Genomic DNA, 25,562 nt, shown 5'->3' with positions numbered 1-25,562 from the left:
TTTTTTAAAAAACAAATTGCCTTGAAATTGTTTTTTAAAAACTGAATTATATATGCTTTTACCTGTTACCACATAGAGATTTTATTATTATAAAGTGTCATATAAACACTTTTGTTGTTGTTGTTGTTGATAATAATAATAAACAACTATCTGGATTTAGTTAACCTTGTTCCACTTGTAGTGACTAGAGTTCCCTAGCAATTACCTGCCAAAGAATGGGACTTTCATAATGCTATGTAATGCCTTTTATTAGTACTACTAAAGTATTACAAACGTAGTACAGGAAGTGATCAAAATGGGTGCAATACTAGGGAGTTCAAAAAACCATACTTTAAGGGTGCCTTCACTACTCCTCTTCTAAAGCGGGTGGAATTCCTCTAAGTATTTATCACATGCTTTTAGTCTCTTTGGCTAGATATAAAAAGCCAAGTTCATCTCATAACAGAAACTAATCTCACAACACTGGACCAGGCAGTATTTTAGCTTATCTCTCCCAAACTGTGATGCACAATTTGTACCACCCAGGCTGAAATGGGTGACAAACAACTTTCCCCCTGAAATGTCTTAGCCAGTATGTCACAGTCTGCCTCCTTTACATCACTATCCAGGTCATGGTTTGGAGAATTTCTGAATCAAAGAATCACAGAATCACCAGAGTTGGAAGATACCACAAGAGCCATCTAGTCAAACCCCCTGCCATGCAGGAACACACAATCATAGCACCCCCAAACAGATGGCCATCCAGCCTCTGTTTAAACAGATAACTAGATTTGGTAATCTAAAGGGCTAGTGGCATAATTTCTCAGGAGATATTAATTAGTTCTCTTTCTAATTAAACATTCAGACAAAGCAAAGCTTTAAAAAATCTGCTGTTATACACAAGGGAAAGATATGAAAAGAAATGCTGTTCTGTATTTTAGAAAATGTCTCCATATACTGTATTTGGAACACTTTCTCTTTTGGGTTTCATCCATTCTAGCTTTTTAGGATTTGTGAACAGAAATCATTTTTTGTTTGTTTGTTTGTTTAGTTGCAGTACTGTACAAGCCCTTTGAATAGAGGTAGCTAAAAATCCAGTGTCCCCTGAAAATGAGTAACTAAATTGTAACTTTACAAGCTTCATATAAAACAGAGATTGCTAACTGTGACGGTCCATGTATTTAACATTCTAATACTGTGTTATTTATCTCTAGTAGATATAAGCTAGGTTTGCAACTTTCATTAATCCAAAGCAAGAAAGTAAATAAACAAGCAACTGTCTGACGATATTGCATACAACTTTCTGTAGTCAATTAATCAATCTGTTTATTCAGTCACAGACCGATATAAAATAATAAAAACCAATAAAATAATAATTGCACAGCACAATTATTAACTATTATTAAAATTCAATTCGAGGAGCATACAGCAGAGTCAAACTCTATCTATTTTCATCGACCAATTGTGAACGTATCTTACATATGACCTAACAGAATTTAGTTACCTTAATTACATCATCTGGATTCTGATTATCTAGCAAATAATGTAAATAAAAGGTATCAGAGTGTCCCGGATATTTAATTAATAGAGGAGTAATCATCTGATGGCGAATGTCCTTATACAATTGACAATACAAGAGAAGAACATGGCTGTAGTTTCTATAGCACCATTGTCACAAGAACAGAGCCGTGAATCTCCCATCTAATACTGCAGTTGGGAGAGCATTAAATCGAGCTAATGATAGAGTTCTTCTAAATTTGGGTACATAGTACAGATAAGACGCTGGAGATGATAACAACAATTGATCGTTTATCACTAAATGTCTAGAAAAGGTAGCAGTTTCAGTTTGATCTTCAATGTCTAGAATCCTTTGCTTTATGGCCAGTTTTACTTGCTCTAGTCCCATCATTAAGATGGCATCTCTAGATAGTCCAAGAAGATTCAATTTCTTATAGATGGCTATTTCCCAAGAGAAATTATAGTTATCTGCCAAAATTAGTTGGGCTAGTCCACCAAGATTATTATTTAACTTTAGCCAGTAATTAAAGATGTTTATCCACAGACTAGTGTCGATTTTGCTAATCCCTGCTTCCCTTCTCAGCACAGCATTTGGTACACATCAGGCAACCTGGAATATACCGCTATGATCTAAAAAAGGAATAGCAGTATATAAATAAAAATTATTATTATTATTATTATTATTATTATTATTATTATTATTAGGAATTTTGTTTGAACTTTCTGTACTTAAAATAGTATCTGAATGAGACATATGAAATATATTATCATTTAAATTTTATGGAAAAGTTATTTTCTTTAACTATAAACTGTGTTGAGTTAGTTCAGTTTACAAACAAAATGAAGTAAGTACTGAAAGTAATGATGCTCAAAAAAGCAATGGGCACTGATACACAAGAGCTGCTCGTGAGATGGAGACTAGTTGTTTAAATAACTGGTCAGTATTTTATGACTGGTCTGGCAGGGAAGAAAACTTCCATTGGCAAATATGTCTGTGGCTGGTTTGGAGTTAAGAGTGGCATCCATTAATTTTAAGTGCATATTTTCCTTTTTTAGTAATACTGCACAACTTGCCAAGTAAGTGATTTAGTTTGCAGTTTTGAAAATCTGATCATGGAAAGCATATAACTAGTATAAGGAGACTGGAAAACAGAAATAGTTCTATGAATTACAGGACCAAATACAGTCCTCCCTCTATTCTTACCGTCTTCAGACTCGTGTCCCTCGCTTATGCACAACAGAGGAACAGAGAGGGAATGAATGGGGCGCGTGGGCCCGTGGCATGTGCCCACATGCCCACACACACCCATGCCTATATTCAAGCCAATGAATAGAAGCAAAATCCTGTTTTGACAAGGGGGGCCAGAATGGATCCCACGTGAAAAAGGAGGGGCAACTGTACACCAGTGACTTGAATGACTCCCATATATATATATATGTATGTATCCCACTTTTCTTTCAAAATGGCATGTACAAATGTAAGCTGTTAAGACAGTAAAACGCATTACCTTCTGGTGGGACTTTATTCTGATTGTTCCAAACTACTAACAACTTGGAGAGGCTTGGCACTTTTGAGACCTCGGTGATGACCCGAAAGAGACTCTCCACCCGATCATAGGTCAATACAATAGCAGTGAAGCCTTGTGACTGAGGTGGGATCAATGGGAGAAAGAGTGGATTGCTTACACTGCTCCATTTCTGCAAGAGAAAAGATGAGGTCAAATTAAAGACACTTTGAGCTATAACAGAGAAATAGAAAGACAAAATGTGATTTCCATAGTTAGAGGTCAGATCAGACCACTTTTTAAAACACCTTAATTTTTTCAGGGGGGGGGGGCAGAATTTAAAAGCATGTTTCTGTGGCAGGAAACCAATCTCTGTTAAACATACATTGTATGCATTTTCCTGCCATAATTAACCACCAAGTGTGTTCAGGTATGTTGGACATAATACAGAAAGAAAGATCAGAGGAAGGTACACTGGAGGGTTTCATGATTTGACTTCCCTGGCTCGCTTTCTCCACATCTCTCTTTCCAAAACACAGCTTAGATTTTATATTAAGTCAGACTAGGACAACAAACAGAAAGCCAGTCTAGTACCACAATTTCTGGAGCCAAATGAAGTAAATAGAAGCAAATTTATAAATCTGACATAAAATGGGCACAAATATAAAGGAAAAATACTATTCATTCAATATAGAAGGATAAAAAGCTAGTTTAAACAAAAATAGTTCTTCTGTATGGTTTCAAGTAGTCTACCATTTAAGCTTTAAAAAAATCAAGAGAGGCAAAGATGACATTCAAAGTTTTCCTGCCACCTTATTTTTGGCAAGAATATCCCCTAAACACTTTTTAAAGACTTATTTTTAAATACTGCCAATTTAATGAAGCTAATTAAGGTCCAAAACGCACTGCAGAAATAATCCAGTTTGAGACCGCTTTAACTGCCCTGGCTCTGTGCTAAGGAATTCTGGGAAGTGTAGTTTTGTGAGACATTTAGCTTTCTCTGTCAGACAGCTCTGATGCCACAATAAACTACAGTTTTCAGGATTCCCTAGCACTGAGCCAGGGCAGTTAAAGTGGTCTCAAACTGGATTATTCCTGTAGTATGTTTTGGACTTTAGTTGACATAGCTACACATTCAAGAGTACAATTGCACTCCTATGGAGCAATGCACCATAATTCACTTCACAGCTATTATAGACAGATCAAGTCCTCTGGGTGCACTACTACCAATCTCAATACCTGTGCTTCTCAAATGAGCCATATCATGAAGGCAACATTTTATTTACTGGTGCTATGACTGTGAAAGAAATTCTGGTTAGTGTATTTCACATTTTCTTTCAAACAATGTCTGAATAACGAGATCAGAACATCTGAACAACTGGATTTTAAAGTATAGGCAGATATTCCATTTCATCAGATAAAGACTACTGTATGTTTGAGATGTTTTCCTCAAAGACATCAAATCTATGAAGCCTCTTTTACATCACTTAGGTACATTATTTCTTATGGTGCTAGAAAGAATGGATGAGCTAGGTGAAAGAGAATGTTCTACTGCCATGACATCCAACAGTGAACCTCCTCAAATCACCCCCCCCCCTTATTTGAGAATAACATTTCAAAAAGGCATTTAGACATAGCTGAAGCACCACTAAGAGCCAGCCCCCTGCTGTCTGCCTGAAAAGTGCGTCTACAGTCTGGCACCTTTTGACCTCACTTTCGGCAGGAAATTGGGCAAATTTAAACCTCCATGATTTACTTGTGTCTTTTAGAATTCTGTTAGAAAAAGGCAAACAATGCAAGTAATCAACTCAACAGAAGCCTAATTAAATACCAATTATGGACATAGGGCACGAAATTGATAAATGATGTGAGAAATGGTCTTCCCAAAAATGGAGAATGTCACAACAAATATTTGTTTTAGTCACATCAGTCCTTTATTGGACACTTGACTGAATGCTCATTTTCACCTTCCTACCAAAGCAACTGCTACCAATGGCATAATCATCCATCACCATCTTTGACAAAGTGATGATGTTCAGCTATGACTAAAGCAATCCTATGCAACTCTCCCTTTTCTCAGGCCTCAAACAGCTAACAGTCATGACAAAAGTCACAGTACTTAACCCAAGATTGGGATGCTAACAATTGTGAATCAGTTTTATGTATAAGTCATATCAGATTGCAAGTGTCAGCTTTGCAACAGTGATCTCACATTGCTTGGTCTGAAATTCTTGGCTGTTTGACAGCGGTCTGGTCTCCTCTCCGCAGACAGCAATAGAAGCCAAAGCAATGAATCCAGAACCTGAATGGAAGCCTGGGAAACTGTTCTCTCTTTGGGGAGATTTTTTTTAATAGGAACATTTCTCTACGAAGCAACCCATTTGTGTGAGACTGCCATTAGCCAAAAAGAAATCCACTTTTAAACTTTCCATTTGCTAAGAGAGAATCATTTTCCTTTGCCTCAGACTAAGCAATCCCCTCCCACAGCTTTTAACTGAGTGCAACACATGTCTATTTTAAGAACCGCTTCCACACCGGTTTATTTCTGTAGTGTAAATGGGACCTATGTGTCTTACAAATACTGTAGTAACAGGAACACTCCTCAATAAAAACCAAAGAAAACAGAGATTGTTTTGATTCCACTAATATTCCATAGTCAAGGAAATATTACATTGTCATTTCCAATTGTATGTTATTTTATTACCGTAATTGGCTTTGATTTCTTTGAGAAAAAGTGGAATATAAATAAATGCTATTAAGAAGAAGAAGAAGAAGAACCGAGTAAAGGAAATACTGTAAAGGCTCAGTCTGCACTCCAGAAATAATCCAGTTTAACATCACTTTAACTGCTAGGGAATCCTGATAATTGTAGTTTATTGTGGCACCAAAGCTCTCTGATAGAGAAGGATAACTATCTCACAAAACTACAATTCCTAGAATCTTATAGCTCTGAGTCATGGCAGTTAAAACAGTGTCAAACTGGATTATTTCTGCATGCAGATGCAGCTCAAATCAGGAATTGCAATGATCTGATACTGTACATCTTTTATTTACCTCTTATGTAGCACCTTGTCTTAAACATTGTATTTTTTTTTTGTTCTAAAAGAAGATCATAATCCACTTTTCCCCAATTTTTCTGGAGGAGAAAAGTTTTTTTTATTTTTAAAAAAGCAACTTTTAAAAAATCCAGGTGTTTTTTTTACAGGCCTTCACATCTCTAATTAGAGATGGTCAAAGTATAGCCCACAACCCCCTTTTTGTACTCCCCCATGTACCTGACAAAAACTAAACAGTTGAAACATTCAACTCAGGGCTTTTCACCAAATCCCAGCAGCAGCTGAAAACACAACCCGTGTTAAATGCACTAACAGTGCAAGGGACTAACAAAATCAACTAGCTTAAATTCAAATAGGAAACCTTTTGTTCTGTATTTTCATGTGCTTTAAACCAGAAAAGAAGTGCAACCTTTAGATACTTGGACAAAAAGTGGGCCCTATCCTTGTTGCAGTTGACCACACTGGTATGTAGGTTACGGTAGCTGTTGGATGTTCACACAGACGTTAAACTATTTACATGGCTGAACAATACACTGATTAAAATGCTATCTGCATCACCCTTTACTGATGAAATTCTATCTATAGGTTGTCTCTACAAAATAATTTTTTGAGAATGAGTTTTCCACTATAAATTACTTGACAAGAAGTGCTTTTATTTATTCAGTTTTGCTCTACTATCCATGATGAATTGCCATTAAACACTTTAAGAAAGCATTTCATCATGCTTCCCACCCATAAATGGCAAAACTGAGGAGTTTTAATGAAACTAATCTCTCTAGTATCAATTTTACTTCCTAATCTGCAAGTCTATAGTTTACCATTTCATTGTAATAATAAATAAAATAAAAGCTTTATTTTTACACCGCCTCTCTGTCAAAAGACAATTTTGAATTCTACTGGTCTACCACATATGTTAATTATCCATAATACTAAAATATATCAGGATGTGACTTCAGTTTAATTACTGTTATGCACCAATTATAGTCCCACTGAGTTCAATGGGTCTTTTTCTCATATAAGTAGGAATGGGATAGCAGTTTAAAATAGTTAAACATGGCTATGACCTGTCTATAACTACCTATTCCTCTACTTTGGGAGACATTTATACAGATGTGCAACACTGTACACACACTTCACATAATTAAATCCAGCAGTAAAATAAATGAGAAATAAACATTTTTTATATTTCAGTTTACAGGTTAAATCCACCATTAGTCTATCTAGAGCAGACCCACTAAAATCAATAGGATTTAACTTAGTTATTAGTAAGTCTAATTCAATTCAATGGGTCTACTCCAAGTAAGACAAATGCTGGTTGTAGCCCTGTGCCAGAAATCTAAGTACAGCCAAAACCCACAATCACACACAAAAAAGCCTCACAGATTATGAAAGACAAAATTTAAAAAACTGAGCTAAGGTATTGTGATCCTCAATGTATTGTTTTTGCTTACTGCTATCCATTTATATAAACAAATTTTGGGTTGCCTGTACACTGTAATTTGGGTTGAAATCTTGACCATGATTAAAAGAAGTCCTTTGATTTGTCAAACCAACCTGTAATAGGTGGTAAATGGATAATTCCCTATCTAGCCACTAACTATAATGTACTTTTGTTGTGTCCCTTCGAATCATTTACAACTTGTAGCAACCCTAAGGCAAACCTTTCATGGTGTTTCTTGGCAAGATTTGTTCAAAGGAGGTTTGCCATTGCCTTCCTCTGCTGTGCATGCTGTGTGACCAGTACTCAAGACAAGAGGCTATAATTAGAACAAAATATGGAAAAACAAAATAGTTCCCAATCAAAAATGGTATCAGGGAAGGCTGCATTCCATCACCCTAATTTGTCAACATATATGCAGAAAATATCACACACAGAGCTGGTTTAGACTTGGAGAAAGATAGGTTGCACTTGGCTGCAGCAGAGGGAACGATGGGAATCAAAGCCCATTTGGAGATCTAATCTTTTATTATTTATTTGTCTCTATAATCTGCTTATCCCCAGAGCTCACAGCAATATGCATATTGACTCAAACAGTCATTCATTAATGAGACTGACAGAAGTACATTTATTGCTCTGTATATAGTGATTCTCCAGGTGGTTATTAAAATAACAGTGTTTAAAATATAATTTATGATGCCATATTTAAAATCCAATGGCACCATGAAAAAGAGAACCAATCATTTTGCAAGCTAGTGCTTAAATATAGGCTTAGAACTTCTCTTCTGACTGCTTTCTTTTGAACAGAGAAATTTAAAAACAATATGAAGAGTCAAATGAGTCCATCAGTTTGTCAGCCCATGTTTGCCCTGTATATAAGTCGACCCATGATTTTGGAGTCCATTTTGGGGCATAAATTTCTCAACTTATAGTCGAGTATATACAGTAAATCTAAGATATTCTCTCTCTGGCTTTGCTTCGCAAACGAAGATTCAGGAAGGACGCATCCCGTGCTTTGTACAAGCACGTTGGTGACTAAAAAGGCCAATTCGGGATAAACAGGTCCGGTTGCAGAAAACACAACAGAAAGTCTCCTTGGGTGATGTTTCCAGGTTGCGGTACTTTCTGCGTTGTCGTATGGCATAGATAATTCTGTCTTTAGTATTTAATGATGTGTCATTATACCTAGGAATATTATCTGGTTCATTCATATCTGCCCTTCCTAGTATTCTTTTGATTTCTTGATTGTAGACTCCATTTTAATTAATGTCTGACCCAAGATATAGAAAATCTTTATTTTGATATCTTTATCATCTACGGTCATAATTTTTGGTTTTCTTTTTAAAAAATATTCAGCTATAACCCTGCTTTTGAACTCTCTTCCTTGATTTTTAATCAGTGATCATTCCAAGCCTTTGCTATTGTCCAACAAGTAATATGGTGTCATTTGCCTATCTTAAATCAATGATGTTTCTTCACCTATTTCGATAGCTCCTTCCTCCAGATCTAATTCCTATTTCTGTATGATACATTTTGGATATAAATTGAATAGCTGTGGTGCACACTTGTCTGACAATCTTGTGAATGGGAGATGATTCTGTTTCTTCATATTCCATTCTACCAGTTGCTTTTTTCCCAGAGTACAGGTCACATAGCACATCAATTTCTTTTAAGAATACACCTATCCCTCCACATTTGTGGCTTTGACTTTTGTTGATTTGATTATTCATGGATTTTATTAATATGTACTCTCTAGGAATATCTAGGTCCTCCAGTGCAACTCTATGGTCAATTTCAACCAAAAGTTTGACTGAAGAACCTAGAGATTCCTAGAGAGGTGATCTCTCAAGTAAAAACATAGTGTTTTTTGTTATTTGCAGTTTTTCCACATTCACAGGTGTCCTCTGCCCCTAACCCCAGCTAATGTGGAGGGACACAATTTAACACCTGTCTGTAATGGGTCAAAGTGGATGTCCTACTTATAGTAACTTAATAAATGGGAAAAATTAAGTCTACCTGTAAGTGTCTTGTTTTTAATTCTTTCTGTGTACAATTTTTTAAAAGTCATTTAAAACATCATTTTAAGAGAAAATGGGTGATAATTAAACAATGTAAGACACTAATATAGTAAAATTTCTTCTTGAAAATACAGGTTATTTTTTAAAATAAACTGAAGTAAAGTCAATTGTTCGTTAATTAACAAAATAAAAAAAAGACTTCCTTTTTAAACATGTTCAACATATTCTATTTTTAAAAAATGTACTTACAATTACTGGGGGATCATTCCATTCTTCATATGATGTGGCAGCATATGGGTAAATCCTGTCATTGATAATTTTGAGGGTGGCCAAAGCAATCGTTTTCATTGACTGAAAATAAGCTTCCCAGAACCATCGTGCCTGCAAAAAAATAATTTATTTATTTTAATTTACTGGATTTATATCCTGCTTTTCTCCCAACATGGAGTATGATGATATTTTCATACCACAATTATCTCAGAGAGCAAAACTCAAATATCAGATTTGTTTCTCATTACCTCCAAACGTTAAGAGGGAACAAAGTATACAGGTCATTAGGATCACAGCTAAGGAGGAAGGTGACACGGGTGCAGAACCTATTTTCCATTATAGGTTATAGTCATTTACCAATAATCTGTTTGGGATTGCAAGCTGGTGGTGACCAGAGACATTCTCTTTGCTCTTTCTGCCATCTTCTCTTTTCCACATTTTCCTCTCCAACCCTGGTCTTTCATTCTGTCTGTTTCTCTATCTCCCATTCCTTCTTTCTTCCTGCCCAGTTCAGTGACAGGAGCAGAAATCTAAAACTGCTTGTAGAAACCTTAGACTAAGGTGAAAGTGGCCCTAGGTCCTGGATGCTAGATGCAAGGGCCCATACTGAGCACAACTCTTTACTTTCTCCCCTTTAAGTGAACAAGTACCACCCACTCCTACAGCAAATCACTGCGATTGGTAAGAGTGGGTTTGACACTGGTCAAACATACAAAGATTCAGGCTATTTCCCCTTTTTTTCCATAGTATTCCAAAATATTTTACTCCTGCTGGAAATGTTAAAGTTTTCTTTAACCAGTACATTTGGCCAGCATATGAACTGGGGGCTCAAGCAGACAGCCCAAAAGGTCTGGGCTGGGGCTGTGCCACCATCATTCGCACTGGGTCCATAGCAACCGCATGTGCCTGGTCCCAATCTAGGCTGCCACCATAGTCCTGAACTAAGTCTCCAAAAAGGAGCAGTTTTTTCCCACTCAATTTTGGCCTCACTCTTCTGGGTTGGGGCAGGCTTCTGACCATGTTTGGGGGGTGTGTTGTATAGAGAATTTTTTTAAAAAAGAATTTAGTAGGAAAGAAATTAAAGAAATTGAAAACCCATTTATGAAAAATATATTAGAAATATGGAATAAATATAAAAAGGATTAATGAATGAAAACTCAATGATAACACCAATAATAATGGGAAAATCTTTCCCCCCAAATTTAAAAGATTTATTAGATAAAGAATTAAAGGAAAGGAAAACAGATAAAATAGAAAATTGGATGGAATTAAAAATAGGAAAAGAAAATATAAAAGAAAAACTTAGGGGAATAAATATATCCTGGTAACATTTTATGCAAATAGAACAATGGTTTAAAAAATTGGAAGAAAAAAATATAGAAAAAGGAAAATATACACAATTTGAACAAATAATCCAGAAAGGAAAAGAAATGGAGGAAAATGAAAATATGAAAGGTACAACTAGTAAAATTTATAAAATATTAATGGAAAATAAGAGGAAAAAATTAAATCAAATTATTTTTAAAGAAATATGGGAAGGTGAATTAGGATGTAAAATCTGTGTTAATGAATGGAATAAGATTTGGGAACAAAGACAATTGAAAAATTTATTGGTGAAAATTAAGGAAAATTATTATAAATTGATTTGGAAATGGTATTTGACACCAGTGAGACTACATAATATAAACAAAGATAATTCAAAATATTGTTGGAGAGGCTGTCAGGAAGTAGGATCGTATATACATATGTGGTGGCAATGTAAATATGTACAAAAAATTTGGGAAATAGTAATATTAGGGATAGAAAATATTATGAATATAAAGATAGATAGAAAACCAAACATAGTATTGTTATCAATATATAATGAAGTAAAATGGAAAGAAGGAAAAAACCTTGTAACAAATTTGTTTACTGCTGCGAGATTAATCATAGCAAGAAATTGGAAAACAAAAATAAATGTGAAATTGGAGGATTGGTATAAAGAAGTTTGGAAGGTAGCAATTTTTTGTAGGATTTTTTGTAAAAAAAATGAATAAGATGCAAAAGTGCATGTATGTATGGAAAGAATATTAAATCTGTTTTGTTTTGTAAAATTTCAAAAATACTTTTAAAAAAAAGTATAAACGCCACACTCCCAATGCGTCTCAACAGTGGTATTTTTGGTCCATCTGTCTGAGGCCCAGCGCACTCAAAGTAGGTGTGTCCAATCTCTCACTCTCTTATTTTCATGATGTTTTAATCCTCATTTCTCTTCTCCCAAGCCTCTTTTTAATGTTTTAACTGGAAAAAAACCCTCTCTGTAGATATAATTTTTTTTAAAACTATGTATTTTAAAACAATAAAACAGCTAGTGGCTTTGAGGGGGTTAGGCACACCAACATCTAACATCAAAAACCATGTCACAGGCAATCCATCCCCAAATGAACTGAAAAACGCCACCTTTCTACTGAAGCTTTTTTTTAAAAGACAGGACGGATGGGGAAGCAATGAGAAGCAACTAAATGATGCAATACAAATAAGTAAAATCACCAACTTGCAAGCAAAAGTGAACACTTTCATTCTGACATAGTAGTTTAGCCTCCAATTAGTGATAATCTGTGCAGAGAACCCTCCTAGGTCCAAAGAACAGATCCTTCATGCAGTTATTTCTGATAATTATAGGTGTGGGCTTCTAGCATTTACTTACTTAACTTTGAAGTATTAATATATGACCTTTCATTCTAGGTTGGTGCATATAAATATCAACATCAACAACAATAAGCATGTTTTAGAATCCCAGCAAAATAAAAACAGACTCTCTCCATGATTGTTTTAAATGCCAGAAATGTAAAGTCCTGGGATAATAAAACAAGTTTTGCTTGCTGCTTAGAAGATAGCAATGTTGATACCAGGGGACCTTCCCTGTGGAGCGCATTCCATAGATTGTTGTTGTCTGCCTTCGAGTAGATCTCAACTCATGGCGACCCTATAGATGAGACATCTCCATGATTCCCTGTCCTCCACTGCTCTGCTTAATTTCTGCAACACCATACCTGTAGAGTTCATCCATCTGGCATGTGGCCTTCCTCTCTTCCTACTTCCCTCCACCTTTCCCAGCATTATTGTCTTTCCAATGACTCCTTCCTTCTCATGATGTGTTCAAAGTACAACAGCCTCAGTTTGGTCATCTTGGCTTCCAGGGAGGTTTCCGGTTTGATTTGTTCTAGGACCCATTTGTTTGTCCTTTTGGCTGTCCATGGAATCCTCAGCAGTTTTCTACAGCACCACATCTTAAATGAATGGATTTTCTTCCTATCATCTTTCTTAACTATCCAGCTCTCACATCCATACATGATAATAGGGAATACGATGGCTTGTATGATTCTAACCTTTGTGTTGAGATGTATATCTTTGCATTTTAGAAACTTTTCTAGTTCATTCATAGCCACCCTTCCCATTCTTAATTTTGTTCTGGTTTCCTGACTGCAGTCCCCATTTCTGTCAATATTTGATCCCAGGTATGGTAATTTTTTTTAATATTTCTATTTCTTCATTGTCAAGGTTGAACTTGTGAAGGTCCTCAGTGGTAATTATTTATATTTTCTTTATGTTCAGCATTAAGCCTGCCTTTGCACTTTCTTCTTTGATCTTCTTTAATAGGTGTTCCAGGTCTTTGAAGTTTTCTGCTAGTACTATGGTGTCCTCTGCATATGTGAAGTCGAAGGCTTTCATGGCCGGCATATTCATGGTTTTTTGTGGGTTTTTTGGGCTATGTGGCCATGTTCTAGAAGATTTTCTTCCTGACGTTTTGCCAGCATCTGTGGCTGGCATCTTCTAGAACATGGCCACATAGCCCGAAGCTGGTAACAAGCGCCTCTGACTGTCGCATCCACTTGAGATGTCAATTGGAGCAACGAATCCAAAAGCACTCTCAAGCTGTGAACTGAGTCCTTCAGGGGGAGCGTGACCCCATTCAGGACAGGTGGACAAATTTCACTACCCGGACCCAGGGAACCTATCACTAGTACTTCCGTTTTCTCTGGATTCAAACTGAGTTTGTTTTCCCTCATCCAGCCCACTATCGACTCCAAGCAGGCATTTAGAGGAGAGATGCCATCCCTAGTCACTGCATCAGTCAGAGACATAGAGAACCAAACTACATATTAAACCGGTTAAGCTAAATAAAATGGGCAGAGTTCACTAGACGAGAAGTCTTATTTGTGGCTGAGCATTTTATTCCGGGAAGGCCTGCCGGAAGAGATCCATCTTAATGGCCTTTTTAAAGCTTTAAAAACCCATAAAAAACTATCTGCATATCTTTAGATTGTTGATATTCCTTCCTCCTATTTTCACTCCTCCTTCTTCAGTGTTCAAGCCTGTTTTTCTTATAATATGTTCTGCATACAAGTTGAAAAGATATGGTGAAAGGATGCAGCCTTGTCTGAACCTTTTGCCAATTGGGAACCATTCTGTTTCTCCTTGTTCTGACAGTAGCCTTTTGACCGGAGTACAGATTCCTTATCAGGACTATCAGATGTGTTGGCATTCCCATGTCTTTAAGGGCATTCCATAGCCTTTCATGACCTATCCAGCCAAAGGCTTTGCTATATTCTGTAAAGCACATACTGATGTTCTTTTGGAATTCCCTGGTGTGCCCCATTAGCCATCACATGTTTGCAATGTGGTCCCTAGTGCCTCTTCCTTTCCTGAGCCCCGCTTGAACCTCTGAGATTTCTCTTTCCATGTATGGTTGGAGTCTATGTTGCAAAATAGATTATAGCCTGGCTACATATCTAAACAAGCCCTTCAGTTATTACACTTGTTTTTTACTCATGTGACAGTAACATTAAACAGTAGCCATGAGTGGTGTGGGTTTCAAACTGACAAACACTTACATGGGAACAAGGCACACTGAATTAAAGGGCAAATGTGACCTTAACTGTACATAACAGCAGGATGTTTTGTTGTTTTTTTGTAACAGCTCTCTAGAATAATCAAATACTACTCTTCTTGTTGTTTGCCTTTGTTTTCAACTAAGATGAATCTATCATGAAGTTTTCTTGGCAAGATTTGTTCAGAAGAGGTTTGTCATTGCTTTCCCCTGAGGCTGAGAAAGCATGACTTGCCCAAGTCACCCAGTGGGTTTCTACTCTAGCTCTTAATAAACAATACAAATAAGAATTACAGGTGCGTGTAAATGTTGATACAATTTCTTTTAAGAGTCTGCTGTTTGTGTCACAAAACAAAAACTGTCCCAATCCCAAAGCACAAAGATCTAAATTAATGGCACATTCTTTTGTTATTGCATTTTAATCCACTGCCAGTTTTGATTTAGTTTAAGCAATGGATATTAAAGAAAAATCAGCAGCGTCTGTCTAATACAAACTGCAACAAACAGAATTTGTAAGGGCACAGAACAAAATTGATTCTGAAAACTGCAAAGGAAACACACTTACCAAGTAGCATACCTAAAGTGGTCTGGCCTTACAGAAGTTAACTTCTTAACTTAATTGTTTCTGCAGAGATCTCCAACACATTTAAGTGTCCAGAAGTATTTAAATTTAAAGACTTCCCTAAGGAACAATATCAGCCAACAGAAGTATGTGTATGTATGGGACAGTGAGCAAAGTTTATGCCCTTCATTATACTGGCTGAGTATTAATACTTGCAGATCCAAAAGAGAGGGGGGAAGTGTAACATACACAGATGGCCAAGTAATATTTAAACCTATTGGACTGACTTTCTAACTGAGAAGAAAAATTAGCACCACAAATACAGCTCTGCTGTAATAAGTTAAACACATCTGGGGAGCACCATGTTCTTGGAGATACAAATTAGTGGATGAAATAAGATTAAGAAGTTGTAGCATGCTGCTGGAAACTTTTATTATTCAATTCAAATGACTGATATTTTCTGCACAGTATACTATGTGCTCACACTGTACTTTAAACAAAATGAAAATCATCATCATCATCATCATCATCATCATCCCTGCAAATAGCCTTAAGTCTCACTGGAGTCACCCACCGGTTACAGGTATACCTCAATGAAGTTAATGAAGTTGATGTGTTCCTGGGTATAACTTCTTTGACAGAAAATTTGGTACCAGAGTGAGTAACAATATGAAAAAAAAACCAAGTATTGCTTCCTACCCCACAAAAAAGAGTAATTTATCCAAAGCTGACAACATGCATATGTGAAATAAATACACAGGTCAAATAAGCCTTCAATAAGTAAACAAAAGTATTTTGAACTTTCTAGAGATTGCTTGCAAGCACTTTCAGAATTGCACCTTTCATTACCCTCTACTTTTCATATGCTCTCCATTTTAGCAGCCCAACTTATAGATCTACGCATCTTTAATATGCTGGAGGTATCTGCTGAAGCAGTCTTACCTGCTCCCCACTTTGTAAAAAGACTTCGTAAAAAGGAGCATCTTTATCAGAGGTTTTGTTAACTGAGACTATATAAACATTTTAACTCAAACAACAAACAGCTTCCACTTTCCATACATCTTGTTCAGCCTTTATATTTATAGCCTATATGCAATTAATTTTTTTTAAAATGAACCTCACAAAAATGGCAATCCTTTCTTGATTTTAGTTTCTTTAAAAGGTAGCATTCAACACTTTCTGAGGGATTGCAAATTTCCAGATATTTTCAGGCCTCAATGCTTCCTCCTACCTTGTTTGCTTCTCCAGAAAATAAACTGATTAGCATGCCCAGTCAGTCATCCAGTTCTATCCAGCATAGAACATAACTGAGCACAGTAGGAAATTCTGCTACTTAGGAAGATATGTGCCTTCCTTAATTCATCAAAGGAATCATTGATTTTTCTTTTTCTTTCTGTAGTGCTTGCAATTTGAAAAATCTAGAGTAAAAGGATACACAGTTTATGGCTATGTTCAGATGGCACAACGTTTATCTAGGACATGCCATCTGGGAAAAAGAAAACTTGAAGGCAGATTTTAAATATGAATTCAGTTGCTGCTGAACTCACCTTTTCTTCTACCTTATATTGAAATGGAATTCACCACAATACCTGGAACTCTGTCTTTTGCTTGGTTTCCCCAGAGCAGAGTGAAGAATCGATCACCCTCTAGATTTTGCCAGACTACAATTCCCATAAACCCTGACCACTCGCCATGCTAGATGGGGCTAGGAAGAGTTGAAATTCAGCAACTGCTGAAGGGCTTTGAAAAGCTGAGTTGCCCACCCCCATCCCAGAATTGTAGGCCATCTTTCTGGGGTCTGCAAGTCTCTTGAGATTGAATCACACCAACTTGCTTCTGATACCATTCATCAGAAACCTGCCATAGAATAACCTTTCTGGCATTTTATAGATCAGGCAAAATATCTTTGTTCAAGTTTATTTTTAAATTGCAGTTCCACACACTACTGAATTCAATGGAACTTACTTCTGAGTTGATAGCTTTTCTCAAGTGAACAACTGCAAACACACTCCTTTTGGAATGGATGTATTAACCATTATTAGTTTGTGTTTGTGAGGGTGTGTGTGTTAATACGATATGAATTTGCTCTCTAATATTCTATTTGCTAATAAAAGATGCATTTAAACAACAGTCTTCTGGTCTAGACTTTCAACCTTCATAACTAACTATCTACAGGTATACCTCAGTTAAAAAGTAGATGGGTTCCTTGGTATTACTTCTTTAACAGAAAGTACCAGAGGCAGAAATAATATGGAATGAATAAGGACAGGTTTCTACACCACAAAAAGGATGAGCAGTTCAACCATTTTCAGTAAACTTTTACACTAAAACAATTTAAATGTGTGAAATGAAATAACCAAGCAAAGTAAGCCTTGCATAAATAAAAAAGAAACGTTTTAAACCTTCACCAGAATCAGAAAGATTCTTTCTATTTTTTGACTGGTATGAAAAAGCAAAATTAACATAGAATCATACAGCTGGGAATAGACTACAAGGGCCATCCAGTCTAACCCCTTGTCATGCAGGAAATCTCGATCAAAGCATCCCCGACAGATGGTCATCCAGCCTCTGCTTAAACACCTCCAAGGAGGGAGATTCCACTACACTCCAAGGGAGTGTGTTCCACTGTCGAACAGCCCTTACTGTCAGGAGGTTTCTCCTAATGTTGAGGTGGAATCTCTTTTCCTGTAGCTTGCATCCATTGTTCCGGATCCTGTTCTCTGGAGCAGCAGAAAACAAGCTTGTTCCCTCCTCAATATGACATCCCTTCAAATATTTAAACAGGGCTATCCTATCACCTCTTAACCTTCTCTTCTCCAGGCTAAACATCCCCAGCTCCCTAAGTCGTTCCTCATAAGACATGGTTTCCAGACCCTTCACCATTTGGGTCGTCCTCCTTTGGACACGCTCCAGTTTCTCAATGTCCTTTTTGAATTGTGGTGCCCAGAACAGGACACAATATTCCAGGTGGGGCCTGGCTAGAGCAGAGTACAATGGCACTATTACTTTCCTTCATCTAGACACTATACATCTATTGATGCAGCCTAAAATTGCATTGGCCTTGTTACATACCACATTGCACTGTTAACTCAAGTTCAATTTGTGGTCTACTTGGACTCCCAGATCCCTTTCACACATAGTTTCATTCAGCCAGGTGTCCCCCATCCTATATCTGTGTGTCTCATTTCTCCACATAGTGGCCCTATCATTTCCTTCTTTTTCCTTTTGCTGCGAACATATCCAAAAAAAGCCCTTTTTATTGTTCTTACCTTCTCTAGCAAGCCTGAGTTTAGCTTTTCTGACTTTAACCCTACACATGCTTGCTATTTGTTTGAATTCCTCCTTGGTGGTTTCCCCATTTTTCCCTTTCTTATATCACCAGATTACATTCAGTTGGTGGTAAACTTTTGATTTCCATCAATCACCTAGGCCGAAGTTTTACTCAGAAAAGAAAGAAAAGTCAGCCAAGAGAAAAGGTGAAAGAACTTGGAAGAAAGCAATAAAAGTTAACTGTCTAACCTAACAGTCAGGCGCCATAGTGTTGTAAGATTTTGCCCCATTTCAAGAGTCAAGTGTTCCCAGAGTGGCACACTTCACACAGTTTATGAGGTTCTGAATTGCTACTATTTTCATGTGGGAAGAAGTTACTTTAATGGGTTTCTGTTTGAAAAAGGGTTATAGAAAATCTATACATTGTTTACTGCCATCAGGTCACACAGACAGAGGTTGCTGTTGTAACAGCACTGCAGCTTTCCCCAGCTTGAATAAAACTTGTCCATTATTCACGTTTTAGTCTTCTCAAAGTAACTCTGCCAACCCAGATACATTACTTCAACTACTTCAACTTTTTGGCCATGATTTGTTTGAATATGGCCCCTATGGTTAATAGCACACTATGTCTGAAGTTAAGAACCAGTGCATCTTCTAAAATGCTAACTAAAAACTTGCACCAATATGAATACACTTCTCACAAATTTCAGGTTATTGTATCTGTTTAGTTAGGATTAAAGATTATTTGTACTGTTTAGGCAAGATACAGTAATTAATTCTTTTAAACAGTATTTTGTTCTACTAAAACAAGACTTCAATTGCAATTAATTTTATTTCTACACTCATTCATTTCCATGGCTACCTCTCACTTCTGACTCATGCACCAAAGTTACACAGCAAACTCATAACTTCCCTACTGGATAGTAGGATATGTAGGATATCTTCCTGCCTATCCTTGTCCTCTCCCTCCCAGTAGTTCCTTCATTCCTTCCCATATAGTCTACAAAAACAATGGCTGAGACCAGATTGTTCTCCTTCATTTTTTGCCTCTTAGAAACGATGGTTGTGGTTGTTCCTCTGTCCTTCTCCATGGTCAGAATAGATCAGGGAAACACACAATAAAGGACTTCCACTTCCCTATACCCAAGCCTGGCTACACAAGAGGATAGGAAAGCAAAGCAAAACCAGCACTACATATGTGAATCCACCACCATGCCCTATGAGGAATGACTTAGGGAGCTGGGGAGGTTTAGCCTGGAGAAGAGAAGGTTAAGAGGTGATATGATAGCCCTGTTAAAATATTTGAAGGGATGTCATATTGAGGAGCGAGCAAGCTTGTTTTCTGCTGCTCCAGAGACTAGAACCCGGAACAATGGATGCAAACTACAGAAAAAGAGATTCCACCTCAACATTAGGAGGAATTTCTGACAGCAAGGGCTGTTCGACAGTGGAACACATTCCCTCGAAGTGTAGTGGAGTCTCCTTCCTTGGAGGTCTTTAAAAAGAGGCTGAATGGCCATCTGTCAGGGATGCTTTGAGTGAGAGTTCCTGCATAGCAGGGAGTTGGACTGGATGGCCCTTGTGTTCTCTTCCACTGTATGATTCTATGTTCCCTGTTCTCTTCCTCTCTCTGCTCTCACCAAGCATGGATGCAGAAATCAGGTTATGCTACTAAATATCTTTTTCCCCCCTTACTTACACATATGAGAATCAGCTGTAGGGACTTTTCTACCAAGTATAGTTTTCTCTCCTGATTAGTTATTTTGTAGAACCTAGATGTAGCAATCAATTAAGTTTCTTTTTACCTACCAATGTATCCTGTTTATTTACAATAAGCTCAGATCTAGTTGTTTTTACCAAATACCTGTGGAGTACATGCTTGTCACTGCTGCTAAACTGATAAACTGATTTAACAACAAATAACCAAAACCATAATTCTAACAATGGCAACCTCGTAAATTGCACAGGGGTTTCTTAGGCAAAGAATACTCAAGAATTGTTTTGCCAGTTCCTTCCTCTGAAACATAGCTGACAGCACCTGGCATTTATTGGCAGTCTCCCATCCAAGTACTAACTAGGGCTGACCCTGCTTAGCTTCCAAGATCAGATGGGATCTGGTATCTTTAGGGTAGTTAGGCCCCTTAGCCTACTGCATATACTGGGCTAATTCAATGGATTGTAAATTTGACATTCACTCAATGGGGCTACTTTAGTTAAGATTAATACTGAATTTAGCCCATGGTAGTTTAAAACTGAATACGTGGGAAAGGGAGACTGATATCACTGCTCTGCCCCATTTGTGAACTCCCTCATGGATCTTAACTTGTCCCTGTTAGAGAATGCTGAGGTCAATGCACCATGAGACTGACCCCACATGGAAGTTTTTATGGTCTTTTAACTCCAAGTCTACTTAAAAGGACTACTGCCAGCATGTTCGGTAAATTTAGATACTATCCAGTGAGACTCCAGATTTTATAAGAGCATGAATGCCTGAGGCTTTTATTGTGGTTTTATATGAATCTGATCTGCAAACTAAACGCATGTAGTAAACAAAAGTGATTACCCAGGTTTGTTTCATAGTTTCAAATTCACAAAGTGCAACAGGGAGGGTCATAGTTCAAAATCTTTGTCTGACCCACCAATTATTGCCCATTTGGGAGCTGCTGTCTACAGGGTCTCCATTTTATTGCTGTAAACTACTGACATCACAGATACAGCTCCCAATGGTGAGATTAAAAAGGGAAGGTAAAGTTTTGTGTGGGGTGTGGGGGTGTTTTTAGTAGTTCTGTCTCACTAAGATTTCTGGTCTGCAATACTTACTAATGCTAATGGAACATTCAAATATTAGTGCTTTTCAAAACAACACTTCATTTATTTTAATGGAACATGAAAAAATGTAATTTATTATTATTATTATTATTATTATTATTATTATTATTATTACTGGTTTGACTGCTGAATACTTACAAGTGTTCTGTGTCCTTATGCAATTTTATGGCTGATAAATATTTGTGGAAGGACACATTTAGATATCTGCATGCTTGAAAATATCTAGAATAAGCAACAAACAGTTTATCTGTATATCCACTTCTGGTGGATTTGCAGGTGATATTTTTCCTTTTATTTCCAATTAGCATATATATTCTGGAACGCCTAATCTTCCTACATAGGAAGGTGAGGACAGTAGGGGAAACAAGTTCAGACTAACCCCATGACTAACCCCATAAACTCTGTATGTGCACATATTTCCACAGCAAGGATTATCCCAGCAGCCAAAGCTGATACACTGGATGAACCAAAGAACAGTTGAAAAAAAAAGGGCTAGGAAGGAAAAAGCGGGCTGGGAAGAAGAAATACTTGTTTGTCTCTTCCTGACCAAATAAAGTCACTGAAAATATTAGCAACATTTCAACAAACTGGGAGGGAGCAGCTGGCCCAATGAGAACAATAGCTGGCCTTTGTAACACCAGGAACTCACTTTATCCCTGGGCACTATTGATGCAAAAACACCACCCATGAGATGTTCTGATCTACTGAAAGACAACAGCAACTGCTGTATCTACAGCATTGTTGTCTTTATAGAGACAACTTTCAAATGGGCTTGAAAAAACCACATTAAAAAGAAGTAAGAGAGATTTTCCTTTCTCCTCCACTTCACCTAATCTAGTTAATTTTACACAGTACAACGATATCCATGAAAGCTTGTGCTATAATAAACCAGTTAGTCTCAAAGGTGCTGCTAGATTCCTTCGACCTCTTCTTTTTTCATTTTCTACTTAATTACAATTGTTCTCACATACTGTTCTAAGGACAAAAACATGTCCCTCTTCTTATCACCCTAAGTGTTTACCAGATTAAAGCCGCAGATAATGGTTATGGCTGCTATATAAATAATTTCACTGATTATTAGTCTGATTTATTTATTTATTTTTACAAATATAAAGAAAGGCAGAAGAGGAATGGACAGCTCTGCCATGTATGCAGGAACCCACCAGATTCCATGTGATGGGTGCAGATTATTATATCCTTCCTTTGCCAAGTGACTTACTTGCTTGTATGGAGCCCAGTATGGAGGGCTCTTCTGTGATGGTGAGGGGAGGCACAGGATGGCCAACCTCAGCAGCAAAAGCCCTCTTTCCTTAAGAAGGAAAGCTGTTGCCTTCCTTAAATCCTCCCTGTTTACACCTTTGAGAATACGCAGGCCTCCTTACTGTACAACTCCTCTCTCCCTAAGGCTGCTATACCATTTATATCTTGTCTCTGTTCAGCTACATCTTTCTTTCCCTGTCTTAGCTGGCTTCCAGTACTGCTCTGGTCCATCATTTTAAAAAATTTCCATGCAGGGGCCAACATTTGTTTCTTTACAACAAAGGCTACCAAGGTAAGTGCTTACATACAAACCTGGGTTATAGCACAGCTTGGGAAAGGTCACTTTGGGGATCATTAACTTATGCATTCCCTCAGCCAGCATGGCTGCTAGCTCTGGGTAAGAGACAGTGATATTATTCTAAAGGAAGAAGGAAGAACATCATGCTTCTCAGGTAAAATTGCATTAAGTGCCACAGAAGACGTGAGTGTCCTGGACAATAAAAAAGCAGCCAGTCAGAAAAAAATCCGAAGTACCTTTCAGCGAAGAGCAAGGACAGCCAGAAGAGTTCCTCTGGAAAATGTTTACAATCCTTATGACTAAATACCCTATCAGTCCGAAACGTTGCCACCATCCAATATGACTGCAGACTGAAAAGGTGGAAAAGGTTCAGCTATATTTTTTGACAAGTGACAGACAGCTCCTGAAACAGAAAGCAATAGGTTTCAGGTCTCGAGGGTATCACTTTCAAATATGTCAATGTTCTAAGGGTGGATCAGTTTTCCCTGCTATAGGCATCCTGCTGAGAGGTGAAGTCCCAAGAAAAACACAGAAATCCGACAGCTAGCCTTTGAGGTGGCAGGAACTGAGAGAGGTTCAAAGACAAGACTGGTCAGTGGGTAGCACCTCCAAGCACCATGAAGGTTAGAGGTTAGTAAAGCAGGAGCCACTGTCCAATAAAACACTGTTTATCTGCCCACTTGGTAGATAAATTGAGGATCTGTTTACACCTTTCCCAGCTTTTGGAGCTACATACTGATGTTTCCCACTGTGATTTGGTACAATGCCCCCTAGTATCCCTCTTGGTTGGCAGATGCCCTGGGTCTAGACCTGTCCAGTTTAAAACATGGCTGGAAACTTTAATCAGTATCTAGCATCACAAACAAACAAAAGCTGTTCATTGTCACAACATCAATCTTGCTTGAAATTTCTCATTATTCCAATACTAAGTAAAAATGCTACACACAACACAAACCCAATACCAACCACACACGTGAAGACTGCCAGATTTCTTTTTCTGCAAATAAAGCAAGACTTATACTGGAGGACTATCTTTTCTCCCAGACCACACAAAAGATGGTTTCTACTTCACAAGGATCCCAGTTTCACACAATTCAAGAACACCTACTGTAGTCTTTCCACAACTTGGTACCCTCCACTTGTCTTGGACTTCAACTCCCTAGAATTCCACAGCACAGTTGACTGGAAGATTCTGCCAAGTGTAGTCTAACTGCAGTCTAGAGAGCACGATGATGAAGTGTGACCCAGTGATAGGGTGTCAGCCCTCCTCTAAAGGGGTGCACTGTATCTTGATTTCAGTAAAGGTGCCCAATAATATTTTTACTGATAAGGTAGATGAAGTTACTGTTATTGTTATATAGATTTGTAACTGATTGATGGATCGAACACAAGAGTGCAAATCAACAGATCCACAAAATCATGGAGAGAAGTGACAAGTCAGGAGCTGCAGGGTTCTGTCCTGTCTCAGTGTTGTTCACAAAATTTATTTGAATGAAAGAATAGAAGGCATGCTTATCAAATTTGCAGATGACACCAAACTGGGAGGGGTAGCTGATACCCCAAGAAAGCAGACTCAGTATTCAAGATGACCTCAACAAATGAGTGGAAGCAAAAGTACTGGGCCAACTCAGCAAATTGGATTTATGCATGAAAGGTGCTTAGAAAAATGGCATTTCAAGTCTCACTCTTCTTTCTGAATCTCAAAGCATAATGATCCTGTGTTGGCCAAAGGCTTTCATTTTCTTTGCTCTAGCTGTAGTTTTTCTTTAAAACAAACAAATTAATGAAACTAGTAACTGTTTTGCATATTCACTTTCCTCCAAAGGGTCAGGATTGAGAAATGGATTGTCGCAACTGCCAACTGTGTCATTGTATCAGCAAGAGAAAATTGTAGGGTAATCTGCTGTCTCTTGTGAAGCTTCAAACTGTTTCCAAGAAGAGAGGGACTTTATGAAGCTGAAAAACTAGGGATGGGCAGATTTTGTTTAATCAGCTCAAAAGAGATACAGGGACCAAGCAGGACAGAACTACCACCCAGCTAGGCAGAAGAGTGGAAGGGATATATATCTAGCCCAGCAAAGAGGCTGGCTAGTGCTGTTGAAGAAGTGAATAGGTACAGCTTCCCACAGCTTTTGGATTCTGCTGTCAGGATCCCACTTTTTGTAACACTAACTGTTTTGAGGGCAGGAGGCATGGTCTTGAGTGCAGGTGGGTACTGGTCCAGATGGCTGGGTAAGACTAGAAACAGGTTCTTATCAGGAATGAGCAATGAATGACCTTTGAGGCTTAGAAAGAGTGACCGTCTGACATTGTATAAGGTCTGTGGGGGGGAAGCAGGAAATACCACCAGAGGAGAACTCCAGGCATCTTTATTGACTAGCAGCCTTGAATCCAATGTGAGATAGGCAAGATATGGAGATCATCAACTGAACCACTTGTGCTTTTCAGATGGATCTACTTTTTCTTCTGCCCATTTAAGCCCTCAGGGGCATGAACGTCTAAATGAGAGCCTCACAGGGCTAGCAGTGCATCACCTAAGAAGCATTATATAGATATTTTGTACATTGACAGAAACATTTTGATGCTTTGCTGCACCCACATCATAAGCCAGTACAGCTCTTGCTCCTGTTGCTCCAAATCCTCAGTCTTGGCCTTCAACTCAATCACCTTGCGGGCAATTTTGCAGATG

At 37.7% G+C, this 25,562-nt stretch overlaps 1 protein-coding gene across 2 annotated transcripts in view; it reads right to left on the bottom strand.

The window, feature by feature from the left end:
* EXT2 (exostosin glycosyltransferase 2) overlaps positions 1 to 25,562 on the bottom strand; it is a 133,306-nt gene that overhangs the window by 51,444 nt on the left and 56,300 nt on the right. For both annotated transcript variants that reach the window (XM_042473283.1, XM_042473291.1), the window contains exons 8-9: positions 9,764 to 9,895; positions 3,006 to 3,195 (exon numbers count right to left, since the gene is read on the bottom strand). In XM_042473283.1, the coding sequence (XP_042329217.1) occupies positions 3,006 to 3,195; positions 9,764 to 9,895 (322 nt within the window). The remainder of the gene's footprint in view (positions 1 to 3,005; positions 3,196 to 9,763; positions 9,896 to 25,562) is intronic.

Source organism: Sceloporus undulatus, chromosome 1 (genome assembly GCF_019175285.1).
Source record: "Sceloporus undulatus isolate JIND9_A2432 ecotype Alabama chromosome 1, SceUnd_v1.1, whole genome shotgun sequence".
NCBI lineage: Eukaryota > Metazoa > Chordata > Lepidosauria > Squamata > Phrynosomatidae > Sceloporus > Sceloporus undulatus.
This window is presented reverse-complemented; position numbering and strand designations above follow the sequence as displayed.